The sequence below is a fragment of the Ambystoma mexicanum genome, chromosome 5q (assembly GCF_040938575.1).
Source record: "Ambystoma mexicanum isolate Mex_15411 chromosome 5q, UKY_AmexF1_1, whole genome shotgun sequence".
NCBI classification, from domain to species: domain Eukaryota; kingdom Metazoa; phylum Chordata; class Amphibia; order Caudata; family Ambystomatidae; genus Ambystoma; species Ambystoma mexicanum.
This window is the reverse complement of record NC_090933.1, coordinates 517,075,203-517,086,406: the sequence shown is the minus strand read 5'-3', so window position 1 is coordinate 517,086,406 and position 11,204 is coordinate 517,075,203. Positions and strand designations below refer to the sequence as shown.

Genomic DNA, 11,204 nt, shown 5'->3' with positions numbered 1-11,204 from the left:
CTTGTATTCCAGGAGCCCAAAGTAAGGGTTTTTTTGTTGTTAAGGTGCCTGAGAGCCTGGCGTTAACGAGGCATGGTATTATTTAAGGTTTCAGCAACCCACGCCCAGTCGTTCCCTTGCGCCAAAGATGAAGGGTCAGACACTGGCCGGTCTTCAATTGGGTGCACTTGGCTAACTCCTTGGATTGTAATCTTGATGTTGTTTTGACTAAGTGTCTCATTCATCGGCTTCCAAGTCTTCTGTACTGGGGGTAATGAGCTTAAATGCGAGGCTGCAAAAGCCCGCTCACTTGAGCGCGTTGGTGGAATTTTATCATCTCTGCCCGCTTCCATCGGGTTCGCAGCTTCACCCAATGCCTCTGCTGGGGCCCGTGTTGGGGCTAGTGAGATATCAAAACCTAGCGACATTAACACCGGACCGGCTTGGAGCAATGTATCAGCTATGATTTTTGATTGAACATGTAAAATAACTGCATCATTTTTGGTTTCCTCGAGGAATTCTACAATTTTCAAGTCGCCAGATTCGATAGCCCGCAGACTTGGGACCAGGTGACATAGCCACAGAACATTGTGGCGATTCATTATCAAGTCATCAGCAGAATCAATACGTTCTAATAGTACCTGGTGGTAAGAGGACGCCTTCTTCGGATATTTGCTCTTAGGAGGTTCTTTTGTTGTTTGGTTTTTCAGTGTAAGATTTCCTTGTGGAACCCCCATGGCCTTGGGTTGCAACGGATTCATCTGAATAAGGTCCTGTACTTTAGTGCCTGAGGGAACAGACTTAAAGGCTTTGGATGGTTGCTGGCTAGTGTAAAGACTAAAAGAAGATTGAGGTTCTGGATCTTTCGATTTCGGAGGATCTTTGTTACACGGGTTGCAGGTCTTCCGACGTTTCTCCTCGAGCGTCATAAATGGTTTAGAGCAGCTGTTCATGTCATCTGTTAAAGTTGAAGTTGGCCCAGTTGCTTCACATAAGGATATAATTCTTGATGCTTTCCGGGCCGGCACTTTAGGCAGAATAGAATTGAAGCCAGGCAGATGTAAACCGATATCAGGCTGATTGATTATTTGGGGACAGACTGCGTTCGAGGGATCAGTGGTGTTGTCAATCTGTTTAGGTACAACGAGGGGGATAGCCGACAACAAATTGGGCTCCACTGTCTCGTTCACTTTCGTGGCTACTTCGTCCTCATATGTCGATATGTTTAACAACTCCTCCGGTATGCCGCGTAAGTCGATTATAGGTTCGGTGGCCGGATCCAGATCGATGGCAGTAACATTTGGCAGCGGTTCGCATGCATCTTTTTTACTTTTTGGAGTTGTTTTGTTGAAAGTTACATTCAAGGTTTTTAGATTGCGCAAGAATTTCCTGGGATCATTACCTCGGTTCCTTTTTTTCATGGGCATATTTTTTGATTTTTTAGATTCGTTGTTTCTACAGTTTGCAGTTTTCGAGCCAGAAATGGGCCGGCTTGTAGGGTGTTTAAATATGTCGAAGACTGCAGCAGCAGCGTCAGTTTCAGAGTTTAGTACATCGACCGGCACCTCTATATCAGAAACAGGACCAAGATTTAAATTTGACGAGGCAGCCAATTGAGGATCGTGAAGCGCCAAGTTCTCTACAGCTTGAGTTTCCAGGCAAATGGCCTGAAAATTGGTCAAGACAGGTGGAGCCAAGTCAATGGTGGAGAAGTCAAGCTCGGCCGTTTGCAGGGCAGAAGCACATGGAACAAGTAACAACAAAGATTGATCTTGACCTTCTTCGGCTGTCGCCTTTTCAGTATTAGCCAGCTTATCTGCGTTTCTCTTGCACTCAAGAGCAGTGGCTTCTGCAATCTGGGCACACGTGGCTACAGGTATCCGAGAGGATGAACAAGCTACAAGATTATTTGAAATTCGAGAGCTCTGTACATCTCGGTCTTCAGGAACTTCAATAAAACCAGGATTGTCGGCTTTTTGTTGAAAAAGGTGTAGAGCCTGTTTAGCCACTTCAGCCAGTAATTTTCTGTCTAAGAGTGCATTTTTGTTACTGTCTATTAGAGCAACTAATGCCAGTTCCACTTGTTTGTTAGTGTGCAGGGATGTGTTCATTAGAGTCGTTTGAGACGTCTCCAGTTCAGCAATCTTCGCATATACACCACTGAGCGAAGCTGTTAGGTCTTTTAGGTTGTCATTTATATGTTCATACATTTTTAGAAAAGGAGCCAAGGCAATTGTGGTTGATGACATGATGAGACTTTGAAGCTCTTGCATACTTGGTGTATAACATGCATTACCAGAGCAGTCCATTGTACGGCCCTTGGATTGTCTTTTGCCCACTGGAAGTCGTCTAATTTTGGGAAAAGGGCGCTCCATTAAAGATGAGTCCGATGAAGATAAATCTGACTTGTCTTCAGATTGCGAACTCGCGCTTGAAGGTCCATGCATGCGTTGATGTGAGTTAGACGATGGGCCATTTTGCGATATAAAGGGGTCAGCCCCTTTCACCATAACGGGCTTCTTCTGTGAGCATAGAATGCTCGGTGAACGACTCGAGCGTCTACTTCTTCTTTCGATCAAATTGGTCGTGAGGAGACTCCGCGAGGGACTTTTAGCCAGCAACACTGATGGGGGCACCTCATCCACAGGGTTAGGGGACGCTCTCGTAGGGGTTGTAGCACCTGGCAAACAGTTTTTTATTGCCGAGTTGTTCAACCTGCTTTTGTTCAAATGCTTAAGGTCCATTAAGAGCTTATTAACCACTTCTAAGGAATTTCTGCGGTTAATTGGGTCTTTTTCTTGCGGAATCGGCACCCTTACCCCCTCAGCATTTGCAAGGGAATCGCAGGCAAAGGATTGTGAATCCGATTTTTGAACCGGGTTGAACACTTCATTGAATGTGAACGCTGTGTCAGGCGCACTACTTTCGTACAGCGTGTTTAGTAGGAACGCTGGCGAAGGTAGCAACTTCTCATGTGCACTGTAGAATCGTGTGCGTGGGGAGCCATTGCTTACTTCTATTTGTGTTCGAGGACCTACTGCATCACAATCACCAGTAATCACATGGAGCACCTGGGCGCCGGGCGTCGCACCAGTGAGTTGACAAGAAGGCGTTTGCGTGGTAGCAAGGTCGTAACGCGTTGAACTCATGTCATTTAATGCAGTACTGGCTGGAAAATCAAAAGGGCCATGTATTAGGGCCGAATTAAGCATAACCATCGGAATGGACAGTGCTTCATGTGAACTAGCGCACTTGTCGGGGATCACATCACTTTTACTTTGACACGGGGAGCGGGATGTAAAAGCCTGGGGTGGGACCATTTTTGTAGGGCTGGGCTGGGCAATATCACTGTCAGTAGCCGACTGTAGAGCAGGTGCCACGGCCACTCTCTCAGCCCCCAATTCCTCTGCCGCACCTCCCATTTGCCGGAAATGAAGAAGAGGGTCTCGATCCACTCGTGAAGTGGTAACCACACAATCACTTACTGTCTTTTCATCGTTGTCGCTGGGTGTAGGTGTCGAGTTCGCGGCTGGCTGCGGCAGACGCTCATCTTGGTTCTTAGACTGTATGCAGTCGGAGACAACCGCGACAACAGAGACAGGTGTGTGGAGCGCCTCCGAGGACTCCGCTGAAAGCCATGAATGTTCGGAGTCAGGGCACGCAGGCTCGCGCACACGCTTTCTTTGGGCTCGGGTCTTTACAGCATTACTCACGGTCTTTCCTTTCTCCAGAGCCATAAGAGCGCTTGTTCGCATTATGGCTGGGACTGAAGCGGGGATGAGTACAGTATGCAATGGGCCAGGGGAGTCTAGAGGCAAGTCCCGGATTCCACGGACTTCCTCGGACTCCTCAGACTCTGCCAGACTCCGCGCCCGCTCCGCGGGGAGAGGCAGTTTTTAAGCAGGAAACACTCCCACAGCAATAGAGAGCGAAGAGTTACTGGTCACTCCTGGTCACTCCTCAGACTCTGCCAGACTCCGCGCCCGCTCCGCGGGGAGAGGCAGTTTTTAAGCAGGAAACACTCCCACAGCAATAGAGAGCGAAGAGTTACTGGTCACTCCTGGTCACTCCTCAGACTCTGCCAGACTCCGCGCCCGCTCCGCGGGGAGAGGCAGTTTTTAAGCAGGAAACACTCCCACAGCAATAGAGAGCGAAGAGTTACTGGTCACTCCTGGTCACTCCTCAGACTCTGCCAGACTCCGCGCCCGCTCCGCGGGGAGAGGCAGTTTTTAAGCAGGAAACACTCCCACAGCAATAGAGAGCGAAGAGTTACTGGTCACTCCTGGTCACTCCTCAGACTCTGCCAGACTCCGCGCCCGCTCCGCGGGGAGAGGCAGTTTTTAAGCAGGAAACACTCCCACAGCAATAGAGAGCGAAGAGTTACTGGTCACTCCTGGTCACTCCTCAGACTCTGCCAGACTCCGCCAATTAGGATTATTAGGATTAGGATTATTTGCCAATTGCCACTTCAGTGGGCAGCAATATATCTGGATCACATCCAGCTGCAGGGATGCTTTCTATTCGGTTTGTTACCGTGTACTACCACGGGCGGAAGACAGGTGGCACTGCTCCCCCTGAATGCACATACGTTTGCATTGGATTCAGCGCGACCAGTGCATTTCCGGTACTATTGCCCCTAATGCATATTTATGGGTAGAGGCACCAATGCATGCCTTCTTGGATGCATTTGCTAATGCTGCCAGGTATTGTTACCGGTTCTTTGTACCGTTTTCTGTGAGGCAGACCTTATTTAGAAGAACTATACCAATTAGTTCCCTTTCAAGCGTAAGCTTCATTACATTACCTGGCACTTGATATCTAAATAATAATTAAACGAGAGAAAGAATGATGTCACTTTAGAAGACCTTCCATGTTGCATTCAGTAATGTTGTTGGATTTTTTCACTTGTTTTTAATCGAATAACCGGGTTGTCCACGGTTTTAATAAAAAGCGATACATTATCCAACTACCCCAGGTAAGTGTAAACCAGCCCCGGCCACTTTATAATGTTCAGTGAGTGGAAATGGTCAGTACTTTAGAGTTCCAGCTCTTGTAAACATCTTCTGGAGTTTTTTTCTATGATGCAAATGTTGCAATGAACACGCAACGTAGTCCAACACGAACATTTGTTACTTAGATGAAGGCATCAGAAGATTTAAGGACACTACGAGGCGACAGATTGGCAGAACATTGATTCTAGATGTGTACAGATCATTAAAACCATTCTAAAGATTTTTAGGGCTATTGGCATCACAACACTTCCGAAGCGAGCATGGGATACTTTGATTTCAAGGGAAGTCAATTAAGGTTTCCTAAAGTGGGCTAAGGATATTCCCACTTCGTCTTCCTGGACATTGGTCAAGCGGACAGTCTGGAATTGTGTTGTGTTGGTTCAGAAAGCCTCTAGGAAGGATACCCGGAAGAGAATTGATCGTGAAAGATACTAGTGAAAAGATACCCAGAGCAGAAGCTGGGAACGCATGGTCCTGCGTGGTAATAAAAGGCAGGACACTGCGAGCCTGAGATTTAGACCAGCATGCATGACCTGTCTGTGCCCGATGTGCGCCATGGGCCTGGTCATCATCTATTGAGACAACGTATATTGTTTTTGCAGATACTGTCGTCTGCTTGTCAGGTACAGTGCTGATATTGACATGTGTTGCAGTTGTGAGAAATGAAGGTAATATTGTAAATGGTTTTCTCTTCAAGGGCAAACAATCACAGACCTGCAGGTCTTGTTCCCCATCTACCACTGCCCCCCCCCCATTTAGAATAAATATCAATTGCTGAGTCCGTTCATTGGCTACCCCTCAAGTCATTCAAAATGTCCAGGGCTAGTAGTTCTTGTATACATCGAACAACTGTGGTATTGGTTTTTTTAACGTGGTGTTCTTTAAACAGGGATTCCAGTTGTTTAAAAAGCTCTCCCTATGGCCTCATTTCCACATCACTCCGAGATCTTCAAAGGAACCTCCCTCAAGCCCCGGATTCGATTCTCCGGGAGGCCAGGGCGGTGCTAAGGATCTTTGTGAAACTCAGCTCTGATTGGTGGATGGCATTCTAAGATGAGCTCAGTTTAAAGGAAAGGGCCCGCCCGCTGCAGGGAAACAGAATATCCTAAGGCGATGGACTTGCACGGCTCTCCAAACGCTAAGTCAACCAGGGCTGACAAAAGCGAAACATTGTAGTCGATGCCCGCAGAAGGGCTAATGCTGAGAAACGCACACATTCCCATAACACTAGCAAGGGAAGACTGTTGGAGAATTCACAGCATTGCATGCACCACCTGAGGGTCTCTGGGATGCCGCCAGTCGGAAAACTGCAATCATCTAGGGACGTTGGGAACTTTAAGGAACTCAAGACCAATTTCTATCGAATTTCTCGAATTCAATTATTTGACCTTAATTGGTGCAAGTGAACAGAGAAAACAAACCCGAGTCTCCACCTCCCTCCAGGGAAGCTTGAGGGTCTCGCTGAAGAAAATGTTTAAAATAATGGGTCCAAAATGTGCATTTTACATGACTATTTTTATATTAAACTGGAAAAAAACATAAGATTTACAGCCAGTTATTTAGGCCAACACATCTCGCAATTGAATTCTGTAGAGCCGGGAGGATAGCTCAGGGGTAATGCGCTCGCCTTGGAAACAAGACGACGTAGAGCAACACAGGTTTGATCTCTGGGTCCGCCCTTAGAAACCTCTGGGTATTGCACGATACGTAGATGCCAGGCCAGCAAACGAACACTGGAGCCTTTTGTTGCAGCAAGTCAAGCTCGGACCCATCATATGCAATTATTTGTCCAATTGAAAGGCTGAATCCGTAGTAGACAAATTGCACCGCAGCAATGAAGCAGGGGCGATACAGTGCGCCACCACTACAGAAAATGCTAATCATAAATCATACGCCATTAGGAGTAAAGTGTGTAGATAGTTGTATCCAGGTAAACATTTGTGATTCATTTGTTCCCAATACCTGAGACATTCAGTACTGCCCCAGTAAAATCATGCTAACAGCCAAGATGGAAAACTGGGACTGGAAGGCGGAGACGGGAAATGGTTGGGAAATTAATAAGATCCAGGATCATCCGGGGTGGAACATCTGCACGATGAGATAACCATATGAAGGTTTCCGGGGATTTCTGGATGTTACTCGAGTAACATTGTCGGTTATCACAGGGGCAAGGGAGAGAGCATACCCTAGACGGCTCCGATACACCCGAGCTTCCACTTAGGGGCAGCGTTCACCTGCCTGTTGGTGGAGACCACGCTGCTTACTGGCCCTAAAAGGGAGGTCTGAAGGTACTTCATTCACACAGACGGAGCAGATGAGAGGTAGTCAAGGAATAGAAGATTGCTGTAATATATTGCTGGTCACTGGCTATTGGTTCTTAGGGGCGATGCCCATGTAAGCTACTAGGACATGCATGACGCAATTTGCTGTCGCTGTGGCAGCGCACGTGTGAAAAGGATGGGGATGGGGGTTTAAGACAAGTACACATTTGAATTACTGAGCTAGGAGGCGGAGCCTTTTTCGAATTTAAGAAATCCTTGTTTTCTCGCATGGAAGGGCGCTCAGGTACTGCCTGTGGTGCTTTCATGGCTCTCCACTGAAGATCGAAGGATATCTTTATAACGAGGTGCTTCCGTAAGACTTAAATGCAAAAAAGGATGCCACAAGCAGCTGGAGATGCGGCGACATGAGCACTTGCCACTTCTGCATCAGGCATTGGGTCATCTAAAGCCATGGGACATTGTCTTCAAACTCCCATAGGGCAATGCGGCCCTGTCAGAAGAGGCGAACTGCAGCCATTTTGAAAGGTGACGTTGCATTGAAAAATGAGACCCATGATATTTTGCATCACAGAAACCCAGGATTTCCCTAATACTGTCAAACTCAGCTCATGTACAACCACAAGGGCAGTGCGCTTTGGGAACAGCGTTCATCAACTTGACAGCGCAAAGTATTTTATGGGCCCACAGCTGTTTGAACAAGAAGCAGAGCCCTATGACAGACTACCAAAGAGACCACATTGTGAGGGCGCTTACTGGGAGTAGATCTTATGGCTACTTATCCTAACTGGTTACCCCAAGACACTAGGTCATTGTTGAAGCTTATTTAATTCATTAGCCAAAGTCTTAAAACTCTCATTTTCAAAGTTGATTAGAAATATGAATATGTTATTGACATTTAGTTTGCACACTCAGTTAACGGCATAAGCAAACACTGCAAACAAGAGCATTCCCATTCAATGCAAGATGCGCCTGGTGTCCAGAGTCCGTCTGGCCTACACCATCGGCTCAGCACTTACACCCTGCTTCAGCTCTTCTTCCTGCGGAAAAGTTGAACCATCGCAAAAGTTAGAAAGTTGTGCTGCTCTTGGCAATGAGAACGTGTGCTCCGCCTCTATGCATTCTAAAATACAGGCACAAGTCTTTCACCAAAGTATTGGTTTCCCAGTCAGGGGTCCCAGAAATCTATATTACCCCAGCATGGCTGTCTGAGACTGATGTTCATGTTTACATATCACAAATACCCCATAGATGACAGGAAGTTTAACCACTTGGGCAGGTACCCCTTTGAATCCCAGGAACTGTGCAAGGTACCTACTGGAAACCATGTAGCGTATATTTACACAAAAAAGCTACTACACAGTCACAAAAGGAATCCCATGCTCTACTCCGCATCGTAAAGTGAGAAAGATAACAATTATGTCCCACTCCTCCCAAAATGCTATTGTGTCCTGTTCGGAGCCACATCCCAGCTGTGCCTGGAGCCCAGGTTACCTTCAGCAGCTTCATCAGGCCTTCCAGCTGAACCATCAGCTCTCTCCTGCTCTCCTGCAGGGCAGACATCCGCTGCTCAAGCTCATCCTTTCTTTGCCTGGAATAAAATACAGGGCGTGAGTCCTTTCTCTGTCGCAATGACATCCACTTTTTTATTTATTGGACATTTGTATGGCACCTATGCACAGGTGTTTCTAGGCACCACAAGACAAGATGGCGGGAAGGAATGGGGGGCATAGGAATAAAAAAATAGAACAAAAACGGTTACATTGGACTTGTGACAATCGTACTGGGTAAGAGCATGACAAGGTGGTTAAGTGCAGGGAGAGGGGGTAGAGGCAGAAGTGCAGGGGTGGGGGACCACCAAGGGTTGGGGCGAGCAGTGCTGGGCGGGCTAAGGCAGCAAATGCTAGGGGAAGCAGGGGTAAGGGAGGATGAGTGCGGTGGATAGGGAGGACCAAGTGGGGCTAGTCCAGGGAAGGAAGCCCGAAGGCAAGTGCTGGCCAAGGATGGTAGGAGGTGGTCTGGTCCTTGTACGACTCTGAAGGTGGCCGATGGAGACTTAGCATGGGAGGGGGAGAAGGAAGGAAGAGGAGAAAATGAAAGTCTTGAGAACTTTCCGGAACTTAAAAAGATCAGGTTCAAGTCTGAGGGGGGGAGGGACTTCATTCCAGAGAGAGGAGCCAGCCCAGGAAAGGGATCTACCTCCCACTCTCTGCTTGGAGAAGCGTTTGACCTGCGAGAGTTGGAGCCAGAAAACCGAAGGACTCTGCCCAGGAGATATTTCGGGAGGAAAAGCTGGATGTGAAGAGGTGTTAGGCCCCAGACAGCCTTGTGGATGATGCAAAGGGTCTTGAATTTCATCCTTACGGTCGCCGTGAGCCATCAGAGAGATTATAGGGCTGAAGAGATGTGGTCCCTAGGCTTGAGGCCAAGGATAAGTCTTGCAGTCCTATTCTGAATTAGTTGAAGGGGGGGCGAAGTGAGGAAAGAGGCAGGATGAGGAAGAGGCTGTTGCAGTAGTCAAGCCTAGAGAGAACCAGAGCTCTGGAGATATTGAGCTTCTGGGTGAAGGTGAGGAAAGTTAGAATGCCCCGGAGGGGGTACAACTGAAAATTGGACTTCTTGGCAAGGTCCATAATGTGTGGAGAGAAAGAGAGGGGAGTCAAAGATGATTCCAAGGCTTTTTGCCTCACAAGTCAGTGAGGGGAGAGGACCCAGAAGTGTGGCCAGAGAGTGGGGGGGGAGCAGAAGCAAGGAGCAGGTGTCCCAATGAGAATGATCTCTGACTTATTTGCATTAAGGCAGAGATCATTGGCAGAGCACCATGCCTGAATAGCAGTCAGGCAGTGAGGGAGGTGGAGGTAGAGGAAGGCAGCCGGAAAGAGAGCTGTATGTCATCTGCGTAACACTGGACATGAGGGCAGAAAGTAGAGATCAGGTGGGCCTGAGGGGCCAGGTGGATGTTGAAGAGCCAAGGCGATAGGATCCAGGTAGAGAGTGAGGCGGAGGAGAGAAAAGGGCCCATTTGCACTTGGGAAGGTCTGTTTGAAAGGAAGGAGGTCAGCCACGTCAGTACCCAGTCCGTGATGCCTAGGGTATCATGGAGACGGTTTATGAGGTTGGAGTGGTGCACTGTGTCAAAAGCTTCTCTTCCCCTCACATACAAGAAGAGAGAGCAGATAAGCCCATCAGTTCTATTTTGTATTTTGTGACCCTGTTGCACGCTCCTAGGTTTGTCAGCTTCCATTTTAGAAATCTCTCCAAATAGCATTCATCCATCCATCTGTACAGGATCAACAGTTCATGCTGGAATTAAATAGCGATCACAGTAAACTAAGATTTCCCATTCCAGCACATAGATGCCTGCCTCAGCCTGCTTTACTGCACCCACCAGTCTGCTAAGGACCATATTGTGCAGTTACATTTTGGCCAGGATAAATCACACTATTTGTTTTTCACCTTCGAGGGAATGAGACATTATTCAGGAGTATACACGATTCTGCCATCATCGTGTATCCCTCACAAAGACCTTGATCGAATTCCTGTTCATCATTGCACCATCCAACAGTAAATAGGAAACATGAGGCTTTGTTTTTCTGCACCGAACTTCCTGAGATTGTTGCATCTATTTTGCATTGCATAACCGGAGAAATGCTATGCAGTAATGCCTGAACTGTACTCAGTCCAGTTAAGCATTTCGCAACGTCTAGACGTAAAAATATCCTTTATTCCATTAAGGTTCGGTCAATTGCTTATACAGGTCCGTGAACCATTTCTTTCTACTTCCGGTTGGGATTAAGTCTACCTTCTGAAGCCCTTGGTAAAAAAATGATACAGTTCTGAGTGAAAATTATTACAAAGCATAACAATTCGGCTACAACAAAATTGAGCAAGTCCTTTGTTCTATGTTATTGGGCGTCATTTAGCACAACGCCTG

General features: G+C 47.3%; 1 protein-coding gene across 20 annotated transcripts in view; it reads right to left on the bottom strand.

The window, feature by feature from the left end:
- DTNA (dystrobrevin alpha) overlaps nt 1-11,204 on the bottom strand; it is a 742,978-nt gene that overhangs the window by 165,441 nt on the left and 566,333 nt on the right. For 13 of the 20 annotated variants that reach the window (XM_069621000.1, XM_069620998.1, XM_069620999.1 and 10 more), the window contains 2 exons: nt 8,765-8,861; nt 8,290-8,310 (listed from right to left, as the gene is read on the bottom strand). In XM_069621000.1, coding sequence (XP_069477101.1) covers nt 8,290-8,310; nt 8,765-8,861 — 118 coding nt within the window. The remainder of the gene's footprint in view (nt 1-8,289; nt 8,311-8,764; nt 8,862-11,204) is intronic. The other 7 variants (XM_069621001.1, XM_069621002.1, XM_069621006.1 and 4 more) reach the window with 1 other exon arrangement.